The sequence below is a fragment of the Pseudophryne corroboree genome, chromosome 5, assembly GCF_028390025.1.
Source record: "Pseudophryne corroboree isolate aPseCor3 chromosome 5, aPseCor3.hap2, whole genome shotgun sequence".
NCBI lineage: Eukaryota > Metazoa > Chordata > Amphibia > Anura > Myobatrachidae > Pseudophryne > Pseudophryne corroboree.
Window position 1 is genome coordinate 838,114,240 of NC_086448.1, and position 26,842 is coordinate 838,141,081.

General features: G+C 49.2%; 1 protein-coding gene across 3 annotated transcripts in view; it reads left to right on the forward strand.

The window, feature by feature from the left end:
* Window positions 1–26,842, forward strand: part of NBEAL2 (neurobeachin like 2) — a 236,199-nt gene that overhangs the window by 141,566 nt on the left and 67,791 nt on the right. For all 3 annotated transcript variants that reach the window (XM_063924601.1, XM_063924602.1, XM_063924603.1), the window contains 16 exons: window positions 8,984–9,082; window positions 11,540–12,111; window positions 14,095–14,227; window positions 19,280–19,399; window positions 19,819–20,143; window positions 21,169–21,251; window positions 21,606–21,698; window positions 22,285–22,456; window positions 22,886–23,019; window positions 23,914–24,073; window positions 24,195–24,297; window positions 25,084–25,237; window positions 25,327–25,485; window positions 25,597–25,756; window positions 25,896–25,984; window positions 26,104–26,808. In XM_063924601.1, coding sequence (XP_063780671.1) covers window positions 8,984–9,082; window positions 11,540–12,111; window positions 14,095–14,227; window positions 19,280–19,399; window positions 19,819–20,143; window positions 21,169–21,251; window positions 21,606–21,698; window positions 22,285–22,456; window positions 22,886–23,019; window positions 23,914–24,073; window positions 24,195–24,297; window positions 25,084–25,237; window positions 25,327–25,485; window positions 25,597–25,756; window positions 25,896–25,984; window positions 26,104–26,808 — 3,261 coding nt within the window. The remainder of the gene's footprint in view (window positions 1–8,983; window positions 9,083–11,539; window positions 12,112–14,094; window positions 14,228–19,279; window positions 19,400–19,818; window positions 20,144–21,168; window positions 21,252–21,605; window positions 21,699–22,284; window positions 22,457–22,885; window positions 23,020–23,913; window positions 24,074–24,194; window positions 24,298–25,083; window positions 25,238–25,326; window positions 25,486–25,596; window positions 25,757–25,895; window positions 25,985–26,103; window positions 26,809–26,842) is intronic.

A 26,842-nucleotide genomic window follows, 5' to 3' on the forward strand; every position in this document is an offset into this window, starting at 1 on the left:
GTTGTAGCCCAGGTGAGTGGATCCCATCAGTTATAGCCCAGGTGAGTGGATCCCATCAGTTATAGCCCAGGTGAGGGTAACCCATCAGTTATAGCCCAGGTGAGTGGATCCCATCAGTTATAGTCAGGCTTTGAGAGTAAAGCAATATAAATCCAGTAACTGCGCACTTTGGTAACACTGTGCCGCGCTGCGCGCGTGGGGGGGTGGGGCGGGTACAGTATGTGCGGAGCGTTAGATTCAGGAGAGGGCATAATAGCTCATTAAGTTTAAGTATAAAGCCTTCTAGAATCTGGGCTACATGCGGAAGCAGCCAGTATTTACCCTGCATGCAATAATAGATGTATGTGTGGGAAGCGGTTATAATACCGCCAGTCGGGATTCCGGCTGTCACAATACAGACACCGGTGAAATGCTGCTGCCGGAATACCGGAAACGCAGGCTATTCTCTCTCTGTGGGGGTGCAGGACACCCATACAGTGGGAATAGATCCTTTGGCGCGCGCAGTGAGCCACCGTGCCTGCAGCGTGGTGAGTATAGTGCCCCAGATGGGGCTTTCTAGCGCTCACCCCGCTGCCGGGATTCTGGGGGACGGAATCCCACTGTCGGGATCATGACAGCTGGCATCCCATCCGCCGACAAATAGTACGTATCCCGTATGTGCACCCCTTTTTGCTCTGTTCCCTCTGTAGAATCAGCCGCGATGTCTGCAGGGGTGAGAATAGGGAGTCGTTCGTTGTCACCATCAGCTCAGTCACATTTACATTTAATGTTCCTTTCACCCTTTAAATTATTCTCCTGCCTCATCTTCCAACATTCCGTGAGTCCTTCATGGGAAAACCGCAGTCCGTCTCCGGCATAGGAGTCTGTCCGTACGCCTCACTACTTACATTTTGGGGCTACCGTAGTATTGCGCTTTCTGGATATCGCTTCTTACACTTTTCATCTGCAGTATATTACTAGATTCATCGTAGTACACAGTGAGTGACGTCAGAGCCTCAGTAGCCAGTGACGGTTACTCTAGAACAATGATATGTCCTGCAGGGATGTGCAGTATATTACTAGATTCATCCTAGTACACAGTGAGTGACGTCAGAGCCTCAGTAACCAGTGACGGTTACTCTAGAACAATGATATGTCCTGCAGGGATGTGCAGTATATTACTAGATTCATCCTAGTACACAGTGAGTGACGTCAGAGCCTCAGTAGCCAGTGACGGTTACTCTAGAACAATGATATGTCCTGCAGGGATGTGCAGTATATTACTAGATTCATCCTAGTACACAGTGAGTGACGTCAGATCCTCAGTAGCCAGTGACGGTTACTCTAGAACAATGATATGTCCTGCAGGGATGTGCAGTATATTACTAGATTCATCCTAGTATACAGTGAGTGACGTCAGAGCCTCAGTAACCAGTGACGGTTACTCTAGAACAATGATATGTCCTGCAGGGATGTGCAGTATATTACTAGATTCATCCTAGTACACAGTGAGTGACGTCAGAGCCTCAGTAACCAGTGACGGTTACTCTAGAACAATGATATGTCCTGCAGGGATGTGCAGTATATTACTAGATTCATCCTAGTACACAGTGAGTGACGTCAGAGCCTCAGTAGCCAGTGACGGTTACTCTAGAACAATGATATGTCCTACAGTGATGTGCAGTATATTACTAGATTCATCCTAGTACACAGTGAGTGACGTCAGAGCCTCAGTAGCCAGTGACGGTTACTCTAGAGCAATGATATGTCCTGCAGGGATGTGCAGTATATTACTAGATTCATCCTAGTACACAGTGAGTGACGTCAGAGCCTCAGTAACCAGTGACGGTTACTCTAGAACAATGATATGTCCTGCAGAGATGTGCAGTATATTACTAGATTCATCCTAGTATACAGTGAGTGACGTCAGAGCCTCAGTAGCCAGTGACGGTTACTCTAGAACACAGGTTCTCAAACTCGGTCCTCAGGACCCCACACAGTGCATGTTTTGCAGGTAACCCAGCAGGTGCACAGGTGTATTAAGTACTCACTGACACATTTTAAAAGGTCCACAGGTGGAGCTAATTATTTCACTTGTGATTCTGTGAGGAGACCTGCAAAACATGCACCGTGTGGGGTCCTGAGGACCGAGTTTGAGAACCTCTGCTCTAGAACAATGATCTGTCCTGCAGGGATGTGCAGTATATTACTAGATTAATCCTAGTACACAGTGAGTGACGTCAGAGCCTCAGTAGCCAGTGACGGTTACTCTAGAACAATGATATGTCCTGCAGGGATGTGCAGTATATTACTAGATTCATCCTAGTACACAGTGAGTGACGTCAGAGCCTCAGTAGCCAGTGACGGTTACTCTAGAACAATGATATGTCCTGCAGGGATGTGCAGTATATTACTAGATTCATCCTAGTATACAGTGAGTGACGTCAGATCCTCAGTAGCCAGTGACTATTACTCTAGAACAATGATATGTCCTGCAGGGATGTGCAGTATATTACTAGATTCATCCTAGTACACAGTGAGTGACGTCAGAGCCTCAGTAACCAGTGACGGTTACTCTAGAACAATGATATGTCCTGCAGGGATGTGCAGTATATTACTAGATTCATCCTAGTATACAGTGAGTGACGTCAGAGTCTCAGTAGCCAGTGACGGTTACTCTAGAACAATGATATGTCCTGCAGGGATGTGCAGTGTATTACTAGATTCATCCTAGTACACAGTGAGTGACGTCAGAGCCTCAGTAGCCAGTGACGGTTACTCTAGAACAATGATATGTCCTGCAGTGATGTGCAGTATATTACTAGATTCATCCTAGTACACAGTGAGTGACGTCAGAGCCTCAGTAACCAGTGACGGTTTCTCTAGAACAATGATATGTTCTGCAGGGATGTGCAGTATATTACTAGATTCATCCTAGTACACAGTGAGTGACGTCAGAGCCTCAGTAGCCAGTGACGGTTACTCTAGAACAATGATATGTCCTACAGTGATGTGCAGTATATTACTAGATTCATCCTAGTATACAGTGAGTGACGTCAGAGCCTCAGTAATCAGTGACGGTTACTCTAGAACAATGATATGTCCTGCAGGGATGTGCAGTATATTACTAGATTCATCCTAGTATACAGTGAGTGACGTCAGAGCCTCAGTAACCAGTGACGGTTACTCTAGAGCACAGGTTCTCAAACTCGGTCCTCAGGACCCCACACGGTGCATGTTTTGCAGGTCTCCTTACAGAATCAGAAGTGACATAATTAACTCCACCTGTGGACCTTTTAAAATGTGTCAGTGATTAATTAATACACCTGTGCACCTGCTGGGTTACCTGCAAAACATGCACTGTGTGGGGTCCTGAGGACCGAGTTTGAGAACCACTGCTCTAGAGCAATGATATGTCCTGCAGGGATGTGCAGTATGTTACTAGATTCATTCTAGTACACAGTGAGTGACGTCAGAGCCTCAGTAGCCAGTGACGGTTACTCTAGAACAATGATATGTCCTGCAGGGATGTGCAGTGTATTACTAGATTCATCCTAGTACACAGTGAGTGACGTCAGAGCCTCAGTAGCCAGTGACTATTACTCTAGAGCAATGATATGTCCTGCAGGGATGTGCAGTATATTACTAGATTCATCCTAGTACACAGTGAGTGACGTCAGATCCTCAGTAACCAGTGACGGTTACTCTAGAGCAATGATATGTCCTGCAGGGATGTGCAGTATATTACTAGATTTATCCTAGTACACAGTGAGTGACGTCAGAGCCTCAGTAGCCAGTGACGGTTACTCTAGAACAATGATATGTCCTGCAGGGATGTGCAGTGTATTACTAGATTCATCCTAGTACACAGTGAGTGACGTCAGAGCCTCAGTAGCCAGTGACGGTTACTCTAGAACAATGATATGTCCTGCAGGGATGTGCAGTATATTACTAGATTCATCCTAGTACACAGTGAGTGACGTCAGAGCCTCAGTAGCCAGTGACGGTTACTCTAGAACAATGATATGTCCTGCAGGGATGTGCAGTATATTACTAGATTCATCCTAGTACACAGTGAGTGACGTCAGAGCCTCAGTAACCAGTGACTGTTACTCTAGAGCAATGATATGTCCTGCAGGGATGTGCAGTATATTACTAGATTCATTCTAGTACACAGTGAGTGACGTCAGAGCCTCAGTAGCCAGTGACGGTTACTCTAGAACAATGATATGTCCTGCAGGGATGTGCAGTATATTACTAGATTCATCCTAGTACACAGTGAGTGACGTCAGAGCCTCAGTAGCCAGTGACGGTTACTCTAGAACAATGATATGTCCTGCAGGGATGTGCAGTATATTACTAGATTCATCCTAGTACACAGTGAGTGACGTCAGAGCCTCAGTAGCCAGTGACGGTTACTCTAGAACAATGATATGTCCTGCAGAGATGTGCAGTATATTACTAGATTCATCCTAGTACACAGTGAGTGACGTCAGAGCCTCAGTAGCCAGTGACTATTACTCTAGAGCAATGATATGTCCTGCAGGGATGTGCAGTATATTACTAGATTCATCCTAGTACACAGTGAGTGACGTCAGATCCTCAGTAACCAGTGACGGTTACTCTAGAACAATGATATGTCCTGCAGGGATGTGCAGTATATTACTAGATTCATTCTAGTATACAGTGAGTAACGTCAGAGCCTCAGTAGCCAGTGACGGTTACTCTAGAACAATGATATGTCCTGCAGTGATGTGCAGTATATTACTAGATTCATTCTAGTATACAGTGAGTGACGTCAGAGCCTCAGTAGCCAGTGACGGTTACTCTAGAGCAATGTTCTGTCCTGCAGGGATGTGCAGTATATTACTAGATTTATCCTAGTATACAGTGAGTGACGTCAGAGCCTCAGTAGCCAGTGACGGTTACTCTAGAACAATGATCTGTCCTGCAGGGATGTGCAGTATATTACTAGATTCATCCTAGTACACAGTGAGTGACGTCAGAGCCTCAGTAGCCAGTGACGGTTACTCTAGAGCAGAGGTTCTCAAACTCGGTCCTCAGGACCCCACACAGTGCATGTTTTGCAGGTCTCCTCACAGAATCGCAAGTGAAATAATTAGCTCCACCTGTGGACCTTTTAAAATGTGTCAGTGAGTAATTAATACACCTGTGCACCTCCTGGGTTACTTGCAAAACATGCACTGTGTGTGCCCCCGAGGACCGAGTTTGAGAACCTCTGCTCTAGAGCAATGATATGTCCTGCAGGGATGTGCAGTATATTACTAGATTCATCCTAGTACACAGTGAGTGACGTCAGAGCCTCAGTAACCAGTGACGGTTACTCTAGAACAATGATATGTCCTGCAGGGATGTGCAGTATATTACTAGATTCATCCTAGTATACAGTGAGTGACGTCAGAGCCTCAGTAGCCAGTGACGGTTACTCTAGAGCAATGATATGTCCTGCAGGGATGTGCAGTATATTACTAGATTTATCCTAGTATACAGTGAGTGACGTCAGAGCCTCAGTAGCCAGTGACGGTTACTCTAGAGCAATGATATGTCCTGCAGTGATGTGCAGTATATTACTAGATTCATCCTAGTACACAGTGAGTGACGTCAGAGCCTCAGTAGCCAGTGACGGTTACTCTAGAACAATGATATGTCCTGCAGGGATGTGCAGTATATTACTAGATTCATCCTAGTACACAGTGAGTGACGTCAGAGCCTCAGTAACTAGTGACTATTACTCTAGAACAATGATATGTCCTGCAGTGATGTGCAGTATATTACTAGATTCATCCTAGTACAAAGTGAGTGACGTCAGAGCCTCAGTAGCCAGTGACGATTACTCTAGAGCAGAGGTTCTCAGACTCGGTCCTCGGGGGCCCATACAGTGCATGTTTTGCAGGTCTCCTCACAGAATCGCAAGTGAAATAATTAGCTCCACCTGTGGACCTTTTAAAATGTGTCAGTGAGTAATTAATACACCTGTGCACCTCCTGGGTTACCTGCAAAACATGCACTGTGTGGGGTCCTGAGGACCGAGTTTGAGAACCTCTGCTCTAGAGCAATGATATGTCCTGCAGGGATGTGCAGTATATTACTAGATTCATCCTAGTACACAGTGAGTGACGTCAGAGCCTCAGTAGCCAGTGACGGTTACTCTAGAACAATGATATGTCCTGCAGGGATGTGCAGTATATTACTAGATTCATCCTAGTATACAGTGAGTGACGTCAGAGCCTCAGTAACCAGTGACGGTTACTCTAGAACAATGATATGTCCTGCAGGGATGTGCAGTATATTACTAGATTCATCCTAGTATACAGTGAGTGACGTCAGAGCCTCAGTAGCCAGTGACTATTACTCTAGAGCAATGATATGTCCTGCAGGGATGTGCAGTATATTACTAGATTCATCCTAGTATACAGTGAGTGACGTCAGAGCCTCAGTAGCCAGTGACTATTACTCTAGAACAATGATATGTCCTGCAGGGATGTGCAGTATATTACTAGATTCATCCTAGTACACAGTGAGTGACGTCAGAGCCTCAGTAGCCAGTGACGGTTACTCTAGAACAATGATCTGTCCTGCAGGGATGTGCAGTATATTACTAGATTCATCGTAGTACACAGTGAGTGACGTCAGAGCCTCAGTAACCAGTGACGGTTACTCTAGAACAATGATATGTCCTGCAGGGATGTGCAGTATATTACTAGATTCATCCTAGTACACAGTGAGTGACGTCAGAGCCTCAGTAACCAGTGACGGTTACTCTAGAACAATGATATGTCCTGCAGGGATGTGCAGTATGTTACTAGATTCATTCTAGTACACAGTGAGTGACGTCAGAGCCTCAGTAACCAGTGACGGTTACTCTAGAACAATGATATGTCCTGCAGGGATGTGCAGTATTTTACTAGATTCATCCTAGTATACAGTGAGTGACGTCAGAGCCTCAGTAGCCAGTGACTATTACTCTAGAGCAATGATATGTCCTGCAGGGATGTGCAGTATATTACTAGATTCATCCTAGTACACAGTGAGTGACGTCAGAGCCTCAGTAACCAGTGACGGTTACTCTAGAACAATGATATGTCCTGCAGGGATGTGCAGTATATTACTAGATTCATCCTAGTATACAGTGAGTGACGTCAGAGCCTCAGTAACCAGTGACGGTTACTCTAGAACAATGATATGTCCTGCAGGGATGTGCAGTATATTACTAGATTCATCCTAGTACACAGTGAGTGACGTCAGAGCCTCAGTAACCAGTGACGGTTACTCTAGAACAATGATATGTCCTGCAGAGATGTGCAGTGTATTACTAGATTCATTCTAGTACACAGTGAGTGACGTCAGAGCCTCAGTAACCAGTGACGGTTACTCTAGAACAATGATATGTCCTGCAGGGATGTGCAGTATATTACTAGATTCATCCTAGTATACAGTGAGTGACGTCAGAGCCTCAGTAGCCAGTGACTATTACTCTAGAGCAGGCTTTTTCAACCAGTGTGCCGTGGCACACTAGTGTGCCGCGACCAGTTGCAAGGTGTGCCGCGGAGCCAGAGCAGCTTCCTGCACCTTCAGGGTGAACTGTTGGCCCGGGCTCTTCTTAGAGGATCAGTCGTGTTCTGGCCGTGACCTATACCTTGAAGACACGGCGGTGTGATATCATAGGTCACGGCTGCCGCGTCTCACCACCTAGCCAGCCCACCCACCTGCATACACATCTTCCAATTCTCACATGCATACACAGCTTTCCTTGCCCACCCACATCTACACCTACCCGATCGCCCGCTGCTCAGTATTCGCAGCACTCCACTATGAACAACGCCCGCCACTGAGGAACAGGGAGGAGGACAGCTGACCAGTAGGGGCTAATATTTGTTATTTTATTTATACTGTGGGGAACAATTGGATTTATGTGGGGAGAATAAGGATTTATGGGGGGGAACAATGTGAATAATTAATGTGGGGAGCAACATGATTTATGTGGGGAGCAATGTGATTGTTTTTTCTGTGTAGGCCAATGTATGTGTGGATTTGTTTTTACTGTGACGGCCAATGTGTGTTTTTTGTTTTTTTCTGTGGGGAACTGGTGGTGTGCCTTAGCAATTTGAAAATATTGTTCGGTGTGCCGCGAGTAGAAAAAGGTTGAAAATCACTGCTCTAGAGCAATGATATGTCCTGCAGGGATGTGCAGTATATTACTAGATTCATCCTAGTACACAGTGAGTGACGTCAGAGCCTCAGTAGCCAGTGACGGTTACTCTAGAACAATGATATGTCCTGCAGAGATGTGCAGTATATTACTAGATTCATCCTAGTACACAGTGAGTGACGTCAGAGCCTCAGTAGCCAGTGACTATTACTCTAGAACAATGATATGTCTGCAGGGATGTGCAGTATATTACTAGATTCATCCTAGTACACAGTGAGTGACGTCAGAGCCTCAGTAGCCAGTGACGGTTACTCTAGAACAATGATATGTCCTGCAGGGATGTGCAGTATATTACTAGATTCATCCTAGTACACAGTGAGTGACGTCAGAGCCTCAGTAACCAGTGACTGTTACTCTAGAGCAATGATATGTCCTGCAGGGATGTGCAGTGTATTACTAGATTCATCCTAGTACACAGTGAGTGACGTCAGATCCTCAGTAGCCAGTGACGGTTACTCTAGAACAGTGATGGCTAACCTTGACACTCCAGCTGTTGTTGAACTACACATCCCAGCATGCCCTGTATCAGTTTTGCTATTTGGCCATGCTAAAACTGATGCAGGGCATGCTGGGATGTGTAGTTCAACAACAGCTGGAGTGTCAAGGTTAGCCATCACTGCTCTAGAACAATGATATGTCCTGCAGTGATGTGCAGTATACAAAGCCTGTGTGTCCTGTAATAATTGCCTTTCACAGTAGTGGTGTCTGCAAATCCATTTTGATTGCTTCATGTTTACTCCTGATTGGCTGATGCGTGCATTTCTCGTCTCTAAGGAGGTATTTAAAGAGCGAATCGGCTACGCGCATCTCTACGAGGTTCTGAAGAGTCGCTGTCAGCCGACCAAACGTCTTCTCCAGCAGCTTCTCAACATGGTAATTATCGGTGCATTAATTTCTCAGCCGGCAGTGTTGTCTCTATCCGGGCGGGTACTGTCTCTATCCGCTGTGCGGGGCTCTGTTGGAGACGCACTGGACCTGCACACAGTGACCACTCATCAGTGACACAACACACAAACCTCAAATGGGTTTTTGGCCATTGACCTACATTTGTAAACATAAATACATACACTGAAGTGCCAAAAGTCATGGGATAGCAGTATGTAACGTTAAAGGTAGGTGGCGCCACTGTACCGTGATGTCCAGATCTGCATCAGTTGTAATCTAATGTCTCATGAGTCAGTTTGAACACCAGCTAGGTTACTCGTGGCGTGACCTTTCCGAAGTTGTGTAGACATTCAGCTTTTCTCGATCTACGGGGTCACGTGTACCGGGAATACCACATGCACGGCATTACCACCCACCGTGGACAATGCAATGGCCAACCACGGGCGCTAAATGCCCACGACCAGCGACCTCTGGCTCGATACTGCCTCATATCACATCCACATACTGTGCAGGAGGTACCAGGTGCATGATCCAGCTGTAGTTTGTGATTCCGAACCAGTCCCGAAATTAATTAAATAAATAATTCAAACCAAAGTTGTGTATATGTATATGTGTGTGTGTGTGTATATATATATATATATATATATATGTATGTATGTATGTATGTATGTATGTATATATATATATGTAATTCTCTAATGAACCCAGAGTCAGACAAGAAACTGGAATCAACTATTTACAGAAGACTCTTGTGTGGGTACACTCTTAAATGTGTTTATATGTATATGATACTATTAAAACTTAACTTTTATTATGAATTATTAAAATAGATGAAGTATCCACCATTGAATAAACATACAGAAAACAAACAACATAAGCCATATACTATGACATGTACAAATTCATAGAGAATAAAAAATAAAAATTAGGATATGTTCTGGTTAGTCTGTATTTGTGATAGACTGGCAAAGAAATGTAGACACTACAGTCATTCATTAATCTGATGCCTTACCAGCACAAGCGATGCTCGTCTTACTGGAACCCAAATGGGTCATACATATATTACACCTCGTGTATCATCGAAAAGGATCAAATCGGAATGACAGTAGTATGTCTTCATGTGAAAACTCAAGGATATCTTTTGATTATTGCCTTCACCACGGCAAGACCAGATTAATTTCTTAGGAATACGCTCTGGTAATTGTGAAGATTCACAGAGATTGGAAAGAAGTCAAAGTGTCGACAATTGGGCCTGATTTTACTATCATACCTCACCGCATGAGCCCAATTCCATCCGATTTTGGAAGCAAAACGGTGATGGGCTGGGTCAGTATCTGAAGAGGGGACCCTCTGAGAATACCCAGTTTAGTAACCTAGGACCTGCTCCGGCTATATACCAACAGCAGGATCACCACTTTGACTTCCTTCTAATCTCTCTGTGAATCTTCACAATTACCAGAAGGTATTCCTAAGAAATAAATCTGGATTTGCCGTGGTGAAGGCAATAATCAAAAGATATCCTTGAGTTTTCACATGAAGACATACTACTGTCATTCCGATTTGATCCTTTTCGATGATACACGAGGTGTAATATATGTATGACCCATTTGGGTTCCAGTAAGACGAGCATCGCTTGTGCTGGTAAGGCATCAGATTAATGTATGACTGTAGTGTCTACATTTCTTTGCCAGTCTATCACAAATACAGACTAACCAGAACATATCCTACTTTTTATTTTTTATTCTCTATGAATGTGTACATGTCATAGTATTTGGCTTATGTTGTTTGTTTTCTGTATGTTTATTCAATGGTGGATACTTAACATTTATTATGAATTATTAAGATAGATTAAGTTTTAATAGTATCCTATCCATATAAACACATATAAGAGTGCACCCACACAAGAGTCTTCTGTAAATAGTTGATTGCATAATCCAGCAGGTCAGCGCAGCTCTCATTAGCTACCATGGGATATGGGAGCAGAAGACCCACCAGAGAGCCCCGTAACATTACTACACAGGACACAGCGCCTCACCTGGGCTCGTGGCATCGCTGATTGGACCCTGGAGGACTGACAACACGTGTCGTGATCTGATGAGTCACTGTTCCAGTTGTTTCGGGCTGGTGGTCGGGTTCGGGTGTGGTGTAGACCCCATGAGGCCATGGACCTCAGTTATCAGGGAGCTGTTGGAAGCTATCCAGACTGCAGAGGTCAGCATCTCTCCTGAGGTCTTCTGGTCACTTGTGGAATCGATGACACGTGGAGTTGCTGCACTTCGCCGGGTCAGAGGGGGTCCTACACGACGCTAAGCACCTACCCCGCGGCTTTTGGCACTTCAGTGTAGCGTTGCTGGTATCCCTGTAAGTTCTCTCTGAGCTGTGTCCCATGTTACTTGCCGCTTTCACCAGAGTTCCACATGACATCTGTCATTTTCCCCCTTGCAGGCCATGGAAGGTGCTCACACCTCAGACTCTATTGTTTGTATACAAAACGAGCAGCCGCTGCTAATCCTGGTTCAGTGGATCCCGGAACTGTCTCCGAGAGATCTCCAGATCTTGGTGTCCGAGTGGCTGAATGACATCTGCGACTCCTCGCTGCGTAACTGCATGACTTGTGTCCAGGCCGGGATGGTCGGCCATATCCTCACGGCTCTCCGCAGCGAGAAGGAGTTAGACGGGAAATGCGCGGACAACCTCGTTCATCTCCTGCAGGTGCTGGGCCGTCTCTCTATCAGGCCCAGTGAGCTCCGCCACCTTCTCATGCTGCTCAGGACTGAGGGACACTGCTGCCACCGCTATGCGGCCCAGGTCATCCGGGCCCTCTCTTCCATGGCCAGACAGGATGGGCCAGAGAGGGCGCTGCAGTATTTTGACTTGACCCCCGGTATGTCTGGTATCATGGTCCCAGCCATGCAGAAATGGCCGGGCACTGGCTTTGCCTTCCATGCCTGGGTCTGTCTAATCGATGATGTCAGAGAGCAGTCGCTGACGGGAAAGAGGCGCAAGCAGCTATACAGGTAATGATATATTGGGGCAAGGCTGCGTAGTGGTTAGCATTGCTGTCTCACAGGTTTCATAACAACAGGGCTTTATCTGTGTTTAGCTTGTATAGATGTGTCAATGTACACTTATCCTCACGTCGGGCCATAGCTCTGTTTTATGCGCCACAGACTTTGCGACAAAACTGCAGTGCTTGAGGATACTGGACGCTGATGCAGCAGCTCTGTGCAACTTATGTGCTAACCTGAGCAGCAGCACCATGCATCTCGCCAGCGCACTGGCTGATGGGAATTATTACAGATACTCTCTCTGTACAGCGCTGTGGTGTATATATAATGAGGGAATGTAAGCTGCCATGGAGCAGTGGCTGATGGGAATTATTACAGATACTCTCTCTGTACAGCGCTGTGGTGTATATATAATGAGGGAATGTAAGCTGCCATGGAGCAGTGGCTGATGGGAATTATTACAGATACTCTCTCTGTACAGCGCTGTGGTGTATATATAATGAGGGAATGTAAGCTGCCATGGAGCAGTGGCTGATGGGAATTATTACAGATACTCTCTCTGTACAGCGCTGTGGTGTATATATAATGAGGGAATGTAAGCTGCCATGGAGCAGTGGCTGATGGGATTTATTACAGATACTCTCTGTACAGCGCTGTGGTGTATATATAATGAGGGAATGTAAGCTGCCATGGAGCAGTGGCTGATGGGAATTATTACAGATACTCTCTCTGTACAGCGCTGTGGTGTATATATAATGAGGGAATGTAAGCTGCCATGGAGCAGTGGCTGATGGGAATTATTACAGATACTCTCTCTGTACAGCGCTGTGGTGTATATATAATGAGGGAATGTAAGCTGCCATGGAGCAGTGGCTGATGGGAATTATTACAGATACTCTCTCTGTACAGCGCTGTGGTGTATATATAATGAGGGAATGTAAGCTGCCATGGAGCAGTGGCTGATGGGAATTATTACAGATACTCTCTCTGTACAGCGCTGTGGTGTATATATAATGAGGGAATGTAAGCTGCCATGGAGCAGTGGCTGATGGGAATTATTACAGATACTCTCTCTGTACAGCGCTGTGGTGTATATATAATGAGGGAATGTAAGCTGCCATGGAGCAGTGGCTGATGGGATTTATTACAGATACTCTCTGTACAGCGCTGTGGTGTATATATAATGAGGGAATGTAAGCTGCCATGGAGCAGTGGCTGATGGGAATTATTACAGATACTCTCTCTGTACAGCGCTGTGGTGTATATATAATGAGGGAATGTAAGCTGCCATGGAGCAGTGGCTGATGGGAATTATTACAGATACTCTCTCTGTACAGCACTGTGGTGTATATATAATGAGGGAATGTAAGCTGCCATGGAGCAGAGGCTGATGGGAATTATTACAGATGCCCTCTCTGTACAGCGCTGTGGTGTATATATAATGAGGGAATGTAAGCTGCCATGGAGCAGTGGCTGATGGGAATTATTACAGATACTTTCTCTGTACAGCACTGTGGTGTATATATAATGAGGGAATGTAAGCTGCCATGGAGCAGTGGCTGATGGGAATTATTACAGATGCCCTCTCTGTACAGCGCTGTGGTGTATATATAATGAGGGAATGTAAGCTGCCATGGAGCAGTGGGTGATGGAAATTATTACAGATACTCTCTCTGTACAGCGCTGTGGTGTATATATAATGAGGGAATGTAAGCTGCCATGGAGCAGTGGCTGATGGGAATTTTTACAGATACTCTCTCTGTACAGCGCTGTGGTGTATATATAATGAGGGAATGTAGGCTGTAAGCTGCCATGGAGCAGTGGCTGATGGGAATTGTTACTGATACTCTCTCTGTACATAACTGTGGTGTATATATAATTAGAAGGTAGGTTGGCACATAAGTGACAGGAGTAGATAATTGTCCTGCTATAGAGACTGTGACGCTTCTGGGTAATTATTACACCCGTGCCTGACCCCCACTTGCTGATTAGTTTCTTCTCAGCCAGCGGGACGGGGTTCGAGGCTTTCTTCACCATGGACGGTATGCTGGTTGTGGCTGTCTGCACGAAGAAAGACTACATGACCGTGGCACTGCCCGAGCTGCACTTCAATGACTCCATGTGGGTGAGTAGGGGGTGGCAGAGACCCTCCCAGTGCTTGGAGATTATTGGTTAGATGTTGGTGTGCCGGGGCACAGAATAACCCGCATTATAGCCCTTGTTTGTTATATTATTCAGTCCCTATCACCGCCCTGCGTCCGGCTGTGTGCACTCGGTGTATCCCTGCCGCATTGGCGCTAGCTAGGTACGTACTTAACCCTTTGTCTGCCCTGTGTCCCTAATCCCCATTAAATAGTAAGCTCTGGTGGGCAGGGGCCGCTCGCATCTGTGCTGCACTGTAAATAACGGATACTCAGTATGTTATTGGTGTTAATATTATAATGATTATTATTATTTTCTAGTATGGATTTTTTTTTTTCAATTTTACAATTTGTTTTTGTAACGGCAAACTCATCCCTTATATCTGTTCCTCACTGTAAGTCATTGATAGTGTATTGCTGCCTCTGTAGCCCTGCGTCCTGCGTATCGCTGCCTCTGTAGCCCTGCGTCCTGCGTATCGCTGCCTCTGTAGCCCTGCGTCCTGCGTATCGCTGCCTCTGTAGCCCTGCGTCCTGCGTATCGCTGCCTCTGTAGCCCTGCGTCCTGCGTATCGCTGCCTCTGTAGCCCTGCGTCCTGCGTATCGCTGCCTCTGTAGCCCTGCGTCCTGCGTATCGCTGCCTCTGTAGCCCTGCGTCCTGCGTATCGCTGCCTCTGTAGCCCTGCGTCCTGCGTATCGCTGCCTCTGTAGCCCTGCGTCCTGCGTATCGCTGCCTCTGTAGCCCTGCGTCCTGCGTATCGCTGCCTCTGTAGCCCTGCGTCCTGCGTATCGCTGCCTCTGTAGCCCTGCGTCCTGCGTATCGCTGCCTCTGTAGCCCTGCGTCCTGCGTATCGCTGCCTCTGTAGCCCTGCGTCCTGCGTATCGCTGCCTCTGTAGCCCTGCGTCCTGCGTATCGCTGCCTCTGTAGCCCTGCGTCCTGCGTATCGCTGCCTCTGTAGCCCTGCGTCCTGCGTATCGCTGCCTCTGTAGCCCTGCGTCCTGCGTATCGCTGCCTCTGTAGCCCTGCGTCCTGCGTATCGCTGCCTCTGTAGCCCTGCGTCCTGCGTATCGCTGCCTCTGTAGCCCTGCGTCCTGCGTATCGCTGCCTCTGTAGCCCTGCGTCCTGCGTATCGCTGCCTCTGTAGCCCTGCGTCCTGCGTATCGCTGCCTCTGTAGCCCTGCGTCCTGCGTATCGCTGCCTCTGTAGCCCTGCGTCCTGCGTATCGCTGCCTCTGTAGCCCTGCGTCCTGCGTATCGCTGCCTCTGTAGCCCTGCGTATCGCTGCCTCTGTAGCCCTGCGTCCTGCGTATCGCTGCCTCTGTAGCCCTGCGTATCGCTGCCTCTGTAGCCCTGCGTATCGCTGCCTCTGTAGCCCTGCTTATCGCTGCCTCTGTAGCCCTGCTTATCGCTGCCTCTGTAGCCCTGCGTCCTGCGTATCGCTGCCTCTGTAGCCCTGCGTATCGCTGCCTCTGTAGCCCTGCGTATCGCTGCCTCTGTAGCCCTGCGTATCGCTGCCTCTGTAGCCCTGCGTCCTGCGTATGGCTGCCTCTGTAGCCCTGCGTCCTGCGTATGGCTGCCTCTGTAGCCCTGCGTCCTGCGTATGGCTGCCTCTGTAGCCCTGCGTCCTGCGTATCGCTGCCTCTGTAGCCCTGCTTATCGCTGCCTCTTTAACCCTGCGTCCTGCGTATCGCTGCCTCTGTAGCCCTGCGTCCTGCGATACGCCGCCTCTGTAGCTCTGCGTCCTGCAATACGCTGCATCTGTAGCCCTGCGTCCTGCGATACGCTGCCTCTGTAGCCCTGCGATACGCTGCCTCTGTAGCCCTGCGTCCTGCGTATGGCTGCCTCTGTAGCCCTGCGTCCTGCGTATCGCTGCCTCTGTAGCCCTGCGTCCTGCGTATCGCTGCCTCTGTAGCCCTGCGTATCGCTGCCTCTGTAGCCCTGCGTCCTGCGTATCGCTGCCTCTGTAGCCCTGCGTATCGCTGCCTCTGTAGCCCTGCGTATCGCTGCCTCTGTAGCCCTGCGTATCGCTGCCTCTGTAGCCCTGCGTATCGCTGCCTCTGTAGCCCTGCGTCCTGCGTATTGCTGCCTCTGTAGCCCTGCGTCCTGCGTCTCGCTGCCTCTGTAGCCCTGCGTCCTGCGTATCGCTGCCTCTGTAGCCCTGCGTATCGCTGCCTCTGTAGCCCTGCGTCCTGCGTATCGCTGCCTCTGTAGTCCTGCGTCCTGCGTATTGCTGCCTCTGTAGTCCTGCGTCCTGCGTATTGCTGCCTCTGTAGCCCTGCGTCCTGTGTATCGCTGCCTCTGTAGTCCTGCGTATCGCTGCCTCTGTAGCCCTGCGTCCTGTGTATCGCTGCCTCTGTAGTCCTGCGTATCGCTGCCTCTGTAGCCCTGCGTCCTGTGTATCGCTGCCTCTGTAGCCCCGCGTCTCTCTGCCTCTGTAGCCCTGCGTCCTGCGTCTCGCTGCCTCTGTAGCCCTGCGTCTCGCTGCCTCTGTAGCCCTGCGTCCTGCGTATCGCTGCCTCTGTAGCCCTGCGTCCTGCGTCCTCTGTAGCCCTGCGTCCTGCGTCCTCTGTAGCCCTGCGTCCTGCGTCTCGCTGCCTCTGTAGCCCTGCGTCCTGCGTATCGCTGCCTCTGTAGCCCTGCGTCCTGCGTCTCGCTGCCTCTGTAGCCCTGCGTCCTGCGTATCGCTGCCTCTGTAGCCCTGCGTCCTGCGTCTCGCTGCCTCTGTAGCCCTGCGTCCTGCGTATCGCTGCCTCTGTAGCCCTGCGTCCTGCGTCTCGCTGCCTCTGTAGCCCTGCGTCCTGCGTATCGCTGCCTCTGTAGCCCTGCGTCCTGCGTCTCGCTGCCTCTGTAGCCCTGCGTCCTGCGTATCGCTGCCTCTGTAGCCCTGCGTCCTGCGTATCGCTGCCTCTGTAGCCCTGCGTCCTGCGTATGGCTGCCTCTGTAGCCCTGCGTATGGCTGCCTCTGTAGCCCTGCGTCCTGCGTATCGCTGCCTCTGTAGCCCTGCGTCCTGCGTATCGCTGCCTCTGTAGTCCTGCGTATCGCTGCCTCTGTAGCCCTGCGCCCTGCTGCCTCTGTAGCCCTGCGTCTCGCTGCCTCTGTAGCCCTGCGTCTCGCTGCCTCTGTAGCCCTGCGTCTCGCTGCCTCTGTAGCCCTGCGTCTCGCTGCCTCTGTAGCCCTGCGTCTCGCTGCCTCTGTAGCCCTGCGTATCGCTGCCTCTGTAGCCCTGCGTATCGCTGCCTCTGTAGCCCTGCGTATCGCTGCCTCTGTAGCCCTGCGTCCTGCGTATCGCTGCCTCTGTAGCCCTGCGTCTCGCTGCCTCTGTAGCCCTGCGTCCTGCGTATCGCTGCCTCTGTAGCCCTGCGTATCACTGCCTCTGTAGCCCTGCGTCCTGCGTATCGCTGCCTCTGTAGTCCTGCGTCCTGCGTATCGCTGCCTCTGTAGTCCTGCGAATCGCTGCCTCTGTAGCCCTGCGTCCTGTGTATAGCTGCCTCTGTAGCCCTGCGTCTCGCTGCCTCTGTAGCCCTGCGTCTCGCTGCCTCTGTAGCCCTGCGTCTCGCTGCCTCTGTAGCCCTGCGTCTCGCTGCCTCTGTAGCCCTGCGTATCGCTGCCTCTGTAGCCCTGCGTATCGCTGCCTCTGTAGCCCTGCGTATCGCTGCCTCTGTAGCCCTGCGTATCGCTGCCTCTGTTGCCTCTGTAGCCCTGCGTATCACTGCCTCTGTAGCCCTGCGTCCTGCGTATCGCTGCCTCTGTAGCCCTGCGTATCACTGCCTATGTAGCCCTGCGTCCTGTGTATCGCTGCCTCTGTAGTCCTGCGTATCGCTGCCTCTGTAGCCCTGCGTATCGCTGCCTCTGTAGCCCTGCGTCCTGCGTATCACTGCCTCTGTAGCCCTGCGTCCTGCGTATCGCTGCCTCTGTAGCCCTGCGTATCACTGCCTATGTAGCCCTGCGTCCTGTGTATCGCTGCCTCTGTAGTCCTGCGTATCGCTGCCTCTGTAGCCCTGCGTATCGCTGCCTCTGTAGCCCTGCGTCCTGCGTATCACTGCCTCTGTAGCCCTGCGTCCTGCGTATCGCTGCCTCTGTAGCCCTGCGTATCACTGCCTCTGTAGCCCTGCGTATCACTGCCTCTGTAGCCCTGCGTCCTGCGTATCGCTGCCTCTGTAGTCCTGCGTATCGCTGCCTCTGTAGCCCTGCGTCCTGTGTATAGCTGCCTCTGTAGCCCTGCGTCTCGCTGCCTCTGTAGCCCTGCGTCTCGCTGCCTCTGTAGCCCTGCGTCTCGCTGCCTCTGTAGCCCTGCGTCTCGCTGCCTCTGTAGCCCTGCGTATCGCTGCCTCTGTAGCCCTGCGTATCGCTGCCTCTGTAGCCCTGCGTCCTGCGTATCGCTGCCTCTGTAGCCCTGCGTATCACTGCCTATGTAGCCCTGCGTCCTGTGTATCGCTGCCTCTGTAGCCCTGCGTATCGCTGCCTCTGTAGCCCTGCGTATCGCTGCCTCTGTAGCCCTGCGTATCGCTGCCTCTGTAGCCCTGCGTCCTGCGTATCGCTGCCTCTGTAGCCCTGCGTCCTGCGTATCGCTGCCTCTGTAGCCCTGCGTATCACTGCCTATGTAGCCCTGCGTCCTGTGTATCGCTGCCTCTGTAGTCCTGCGTATCGCTGCCTCTGTAGCTCTGCGCCCTGCTGCCTCTGTAGCCCTGCGTCTCGCTGCCTCTGTAGCCCTGCGTCTCGCTGCCTCTGTAGCCCTGCGTCTCGCTGCCTCTGTAGCCCTGCGTCTCGCTGCCTCTGTAGCCCTGCGTCTCGCTGCCTCTGTAGCCCTGCGTCCTGCGTCTCGCTGCCTCTGTAGCCCTGCGTCCTGCGTCTCGCTGCCTCTGTAGCCCTGCGTCCTGCGTCTCGCTGCCTCTGTAGCCCTGCGTCTCGCTGCCTCTGTAGCCCTGCGTCTCGCTGCCTCTGTAGCCCTGCGTCCTGCGTCTCGCTGCCTCTGTAGCCCTGCAGATGCTGTCACGTCTCTCTGTGTAAGTCAGTAGGTGTTGTGTCTTTGCTCTGGCAGCACTGCGTGGACATCGTGCACGTGGCTGGGCGCCGTCCTTTTGGGCAGAACATGGTGAATATTTATGCTGACGGGCTGCTGAGGAAGGTGTCGCAGCTCCGCTTTCCGTCACTCAATGAGGTGAGTTCTGGCTGCTTTCCTTATGTGAGAATTTTGGGGGCAGAGTAAATAATCAGCCTACCACCACGTGGGCACGGCCGCCTGTTTCAGGCCTCTCCTCCGTTTCCAGATTTTGTTAGGAGAATGGGGCAGAAGACAGATTCCACAGAGAAATGATTGAACGCTCTGGATCTGTGCAGTCACCGGGCACAGGGGCACTTAGAGAGACGGGTGACAGAGTGGGGACATATATAATCTATTCTCAAGTCTGTTGCAGTATGCCGCTGTATGTGACCGGCAGGTAACTTGGCAGGAGGAGAGTTTTGCATTGGATAGTAAATATAAACCAGTTACAGGCCAGGCAATGCAATGCACTGTTTAAGTTGTTGAATCAGAAGGTTATCCCAGGACCCACCACTGTTATTGTCTCTTATTTGTAGTCTTTCACCTCTTGCTGTATCGGGTCAGCCGGTCACCGCACAACCACCACTGTCTCCACCTCTCCATCCCATACCCCGGACCTCACCTTTGCATCCCACTCAGCGCTCAGCCGCTCCCAGTCCTTCCCAGCCACCTCCGTTGGGCAAGGGTGGGGGCTGGGCGGCGGTGCGCAGAACCCGCGGGAGGGCCTTGTGTCTACCATTGTGGCGGGAACCCAGGACACAGAGTGGGGGACACCTACGTCATTAGAAGGTCACCTTGGCACCGTGTCCATCTTTCATGACACCATTCAACCAGCTCACGTGAAGGCCCTCTATGAAGCTGGTAGGTATCGACGCAGACTATCATACTGTAATTAGTGGGGAGAAGACAAAGTGTACACGCATCCTAATGTCATACTTCAGGATAATCACCAGCTAAAGTAATGCTTGTTGTCAGGTGGGTGTGTTGTCCTTCATATCTCATTTCCAGGGATCGTGGAATAATGAACAGAACATGAGGAAAAATTACGTTGTTTTGTATAACATCCCATGTACAGTTCACCATTTTGCTGATGCCTAACTATACATAGTACCATAATCTACAGATTGCGTAATTACATTGGGACTACAGAAGGAAAGAGTTTGTTGTAGAGGGGCTGTGGGTGGACACTTGAGAAGTGGGGGACTGATGGGGCATTAGGAAGAGGGGTGGGGTGGGCTTGGGTTCAGAGATAAGGTTATGTGCCTGGCATTCCAGAGGATAGGAGCAGCACAGGAGTCCTGGGGCCAGACGTGGAAGGAGCAGATCAGGGAGGACGAGCGGTGGCAATCTTTGGTAGGAGCCAAGAGGTTGAGAGTGAGCGAACATGAAAAGGAAATAGGGGATAGTAGGAGTAGGTGAGAGTTTGTCTGAGACTGATGGGAGTTTTGACTTAATTGTAAGTTGGACATGTAGATAAGGACTCGCAAGGAAAAGGAGACCATGGTTGAGGTGGGGGTTTACAGTAAGCCCAGCCTTAGTTTAGGAAAGCACTCTGAGATCCAGGAAGAGAGACTGTTGTAGACAAGAGAGAGGGTGAAGGAGACGCGTGAGAGGTAGATCTGTAGATGGAAGAAGCTGATGAGATCACCCAGGGTGGAGAAGTACAGAGCAGAGAAGGGGACCAAGTACTGAGTCTTGGGCATACCAAGAGGAAGAGAGATGGAGTTGGAGGTATGCACAGAGAAGGACCGGTCCGAAGGCAGAAGCAAGTGTACGGGTGGAGGAGGATGAGAATGAAAACCAGACCCTTAGACTTCTCACACTCCTTCAATGACAGGTGTTGGTGGACCACATATTTAATTTAACCTAACTTCTCGTTCCCTCAGGACCGAACTATGTGTCTCCATTTACACCAGAGAGTGAGTTTTCTGAGCTTGGGGCCAAACTTCGTCTTTTCTACACTCCACAGGTAAGTGGCTTTGCTGGATGTGTAATACTCTGTCATCACTGCCCTGGGGGAAGTGGTGTCATCCATTTATAAACTCCACTCTCAGCCAAACACAAGTAGCCATAGTGCTCCCCGAGTCGTGATGAAAACCTTTTCTAATATATGTTATGGTCTTTAATTATTAGAATTGTTTACAACTAAGGGCTTGCGTCACTTCATAATAAATAGAAGCTACGTGATAATTTGTATCTGTTCTTTGTTCCGGTATCACACCCCCTCTTCTGGTACCATTTTATGTCTTTGTATTGATACTGTACCTTAATCCTGGAGTTATCCGTCATCTGTACCATAATGGTTTCTGTTTGGTCCTTCCAGGCTTGCAGGAATAACATCTGCTTGGATCTTTCTGCCCGCCATGAATTTGATGGGAGGCTGACGGGACACAGAGTCGTCACATGGAACGTGAAGGTGACAGCCCCGTCTCATTAATTTCACTTTGCCTCTCTCTGATGTCACTTTTATTGTAGGGAACCCCCAAGTGTAATCCCATAATTTTGTATTTGGGGGCTCACAATAATCAGATAACAATACCTTCTATGTGGAGCCTGTGTTCTCGGGAGAATGGCGCCCTGACGCTAAGTCTTGGGCGAATGGCGCCCTGACGCTAAGTCTTGGGCGAATGGCGCCCTGACGCTAAGTCTTGGGCGAATGGCGCCCTGACGCTAAGTCTTGGGCGAATGGCGCCCTGACGCTAAGTCTTGGGTGAATGGCGCCCTGATGCTAAGTCTTGGGCGAATGGCACTCTGCATGTAGAGAGAATGGCGCAAGGACACTGTAACCTCTATAGCTCAGCATATAAATACTGCTTAGAGAAGTACAGGACTTGTGTTGTTACTGACCCTTGCTGCTGTCAGCTGTGACGTGGTCCTTTACTTCCTGCACAAGGCGAACCCAATCTTCTCTGACATGTTGTTGTCATCTGTTTCTTCTCATCGTCTTCATTTTCCTTTTAGTATTAGTTTTTATGCTGGACAATTTTCTGTCTGTTTTGCAGGACGTGGTGAATTGTGTCGGAGGAATGGGGGTGCTGCTTCCCCTCCTCAGCCAGGTAGCGTCACAGACCCAAGAAGCACCTGACACTCCAGAGACGCACGACCTGGTGGGCCCTGAACTGACGTCCTCCCGGAATGCCCAGTCCATGCAGCTTCCTCTGGGGAAGTCTTCTGGTGGGTTGTTAGAGTTAATGTGTTTAAGTTGCGTTTGCTGCGTAGGAAAAACACTTTTTTCAGGATTATTTTTTTCAGAGCTTTTGCGGTAATACAAGACCTTAGGTTCTTATTTACTAACTGAATCTCACTTTTACACTGGGAGACCCTGCTCTGTGTGCTGGCTCTCACTATTAGTGAGCACTAACTGATTCAATGTAACCGGGATCTCATCGGCAGTACAGATGTGATAGAGGTCTCAGGGGTGGGAATATCCTGGAAGCCATGAGAAATGACTGGAGATGAATGGTCTCCTCTCCTGGTGCATGACCCAAACCTAGAACCCAGGGGTTTGCGGCAAATGATCCAGCCCCAGGTTATTCTCCATGGTCTATGGTTGGAGTTTTGTATCTGCATACAACTTCATATTCCGCCATCTTCCTTCCGCAGAGAGCAGAATAGAGAGGAACGGAGTGGCCGCGTTCCTGCTCATGGTGAAGAACTTTATACGAAATCATCCAGCCAACCAGGAGAGCTTACTGCAGTGTTGTGGCCCCGCTATCATTGGCGCCCTCCTGCAAAAGGTGAGAACCTGTACCATAAGGCCCATTTCTTTATATTTCTGACATTCTGACTCCTTCATTCCACCATCTTTTCATTCTCTCACTTCTTCATTCCACCACCTTTTCATTCTCTCACTTCTTCATTCCACCACCTTTTCATTCTCTCACTTCTTCATTCCACCACCTTTTCATTCTCTCACTTCATTCCACCATCTTTTCTTTCCCTCACTTCTTCACTCCACCATCTTTTCATTATCTCACTTCTTCATTCCACCACCTTTTCATTCTCTCACTTCATTTCACCATCTTTTCATTCCCTCACTTCTTCATTCCACCACCTTTTAATTCTCTCACTTCGTCATTCCACCATTTGTTCATTCTCTCACTTCTTCATTCCACCACCTTTTCTTTCTCACTTCTTCGTTCACCATCTTTTCTTTCTCTCATTTCTTCATTCCACCATCTTTTCTTTCTCTCACTTCTTCATTCCACCATCTTTTCTTTCTCTCATTTCTTCATTCCACCATCTTTTTTCTCTCACTTCTTCATTCCACCATCTTTCCTTTCTCTCATTTCTTTATTCCACCACTTTTCTTTTCTTTCTCTCTTCTTCATTCCACCACTTTTCTTTTCTTTCTCTCACTTCTTCATTCCACCACCTTTTCTTTCTCTCACTTCTTCATTCCACCACCTTTTCTTTCTCTCACTTCTTCATTCCACCATCTTTTCATTCTTTCACTTCTTCATTCTACCATCTTTTCATTCTCTCACTTCTTCATTCCACCATCTTTTCATTCTCTCACTCCTACATTCTATCTCACTCACTCACCCTTTCTGTTCCATGTGAGTGGTGAGGTGAGGTATGCGCCGTACCTCTATAGTACGCAGTATGATGTGATCGCCATGTGCCTGTAGGTGTCTCCTCTCACACTGGACATGAATGTGCTGATGGCCTCTCAGATGCTGATGGACCAGATCTCATCACAAGGTCACAACTTGCTGCTACACTACCTCTATCAGCATCTGCTCTTTGACTTCCGAATCTGGAGCAATAGTGACTTTGCCGTCCGGCTTGGTGAGTGGCCATTCAGCACTCCGCTCCTGTTACATGTTTTTGTGACTCTTCCTGATCACACCATGTCCAGTGTCTTGTTCCAGCACCTTGTCGCACTGATTTGTGTGTGTCCGCCCGGCAGGTCACATCCAGTACCTCTCTTCCATCATGAAGGACCACAAGCAGAGAGTACGGAGGAAATATGGGGTGCAGTACATCCTGGACTCTGTCAGGAGGCATTATGGGTAAGCGGCGGCCGCAGAACAAGACAAAATTTCTCCCTTCTGCCTATAGCAGTTATTCCTTATTATGACATCTCCATGTTTCCATATGTACATGTGCTATAGAACCTAAGGGATATGGAGTTTAGACCTTGAGATTAAAGGCACAACATTTGGGTCCACCTAGTACAGTCAGTGTACTTAAAACTCCTCCAAAAGGGGATGTGACCCAGACACGTTACAGGCGTGTACATAGCACAGATGGCGTGTCCACCCCACAAGTTCATGCCTAGAGCTTCTGAAGAACAGTCTTAAACTTCCCAATCTCTGCCCCTTAATTACTTAGGGTAGGAGACCTCTTGGTGACATCAGTGCTGAGTGGCAGATGCTACAGTATGAGGTCCTCGTCCACGAGTTTTTTGTACAAGGGATGTACGTGATATAGAGGACGGTTGACCAATGTGTGCACCTTCTGCTCTGTAGAGTTCAGGGTTCAGTCTGCGTTCATGGACTGACAGAGGGGAGAATAAAATTACAGGTAGCAGCTGATTGGTTGCCATGGGCAACTTCTCCATTCTTTTCACTGCTTCATACATCTCCCCCTTAGTTATTAAGCCCCATCATCTTGAACCAGACAGGGGATCGGTCGGACTTGCAGGATGATCACTTCTGATTGGGCCCTTGGCCAAGATTGATTCCATTGCTCAGGAAGGGTTGCGTAGGCTGACAGACCTGTCCCTTAGCTGTAGCACACTCCATTCCTGCGTTACCGCACTGTAACACGTCTGTGTGTCACCGCCAACATTGCAGGATGCAGAAGGAGGATCAGATCACTGTGGACAATGTGAAGACTGTCCAGATGTCTCTGTTCACTCTGATAAAGGATTTCCTCTCTAAGAACCTCTGTCCTGAGGATCTGCACAGCGTGCTGAACTACACGGCGACCGTGAACGATGAGGCACAGGTACACACAGGACCACATAGAGAGCCTTATTATCCCTATTACTTGTGTATATATATATGTATCCATATGTGTCACTGTCTGTGTGTCAGGTGTGTGGCATCCTGGACGTCCTCCACAGTCTCTTGAAGGCAAACATCAGCAACGATTATCTCTTCATGTTCCTGCTTGACCAAGGCAACGTTGAGGTCTTCTACTTCCTCCTTGCCCAGAAGAAGTTCTCCGATCAGATGAGGGAGAAATTGTTCAAGGTTGGTGTTTTTACAGTTGTCCTGTTTGTGCTAGAGTCTTTGTGATCTTCAGTATACCCTGCACGGCAGGTGACGCTCGTGTTATTGTCTTTGATTATTTCCCCTTTTTAGATTATCTACAAGTTGATCAAGTATGAAAAAGTCAACGAGCGGCTCAAAAGTCGCCTGAAGCTGAGGGACATTGGATATCAGGGTCTGATCTCCTTCCTAAGTGACGTTCCGGTGTCCATGCTGCTCATCCGATGTCTCTCGGAACAGGTTCTGGGCTCGGGTAAGATCACGACGTGAGCACAGGTGGCTGCTAGGTTGTTGCTTTGTGGGTTATGTTATGTTGTCAGGGGTGGTGGACAGACCATTCAGTTCAGAACGTTCGCTTCCATACTTATTTAGTTTTTTTTTCTTCTCCGCAGATTTATCACCTAATTATAAAGACCTTCTAGCTGTGGTTTACCTGTCGCACAGGGCGGAGCTTTCGGTGAAGCTGGATGTTTGCCGCAAGGTAAGTGACTTATAATATCTTTCAGAAGGATATCCTGGGCATTATCACGATTAGTAAGGTATTCTTGTCTTTTTTCATTATAATATTATTACGTGATGATTCTCCATCCTCTCGCACAGCTCTTCCACTTGATCTATTCACAACAAGACATCGTGCGACATCTGGCTAAGCAGACGGGCTGGCAGGACATTCTGACCAAACTCTACATCAAAGAATCCTACGAGTCCAGGCCTCGGAGCTTGAGCAGCCCAATGTATGCTGGCGGAACCGTGAATCCACTAAAGCGGATGGGCAGCAGTAAGGATTCAGAGTCTGGCCCCCCTGGCATGAAAGAGAATCCTGCGTCCTCTCCCGTGTTTCCCATGAGCTTTGAGGCGTCTGACCTGGACTTCTCAGAATGTTTCTCCGATCACTCCATTTCTCCAGCAGCCAAGGAGAAGCCTTTTCATACCTATAACTTCAAATCCTTTGACTCCGCGGACCAAACTAGTTTCTCCTCCAATATCCTGGACCCCCCTGGATCGGTAGAAACAAACTCCTCTGATGGACCCCCATATGTGAATGTCTACCAGCCGCTCTCGCCTTTCTCTATGTCCCCCTTCGATCTACGGCTTGACCTAGGTAGCGCCAGTTCTGCGACCACTTTTGAGAGCGGAAATGAGACGCCGATCAGTCAGCCGGGCACCCCTTCGCCGCTGGAGACCTTTAAGCCTTTCCCCGGCATGCGGGCACGAAAGAGTTCCAGCCTGTCCAATGTTTTGGATGAGACCAGCTATCAGGACACGTTGCCCAGTGACACCATCTCAAACACCAGCAATCCACAGGTAGCAATCCATTTCCATGTATTTCCAGCTCTCG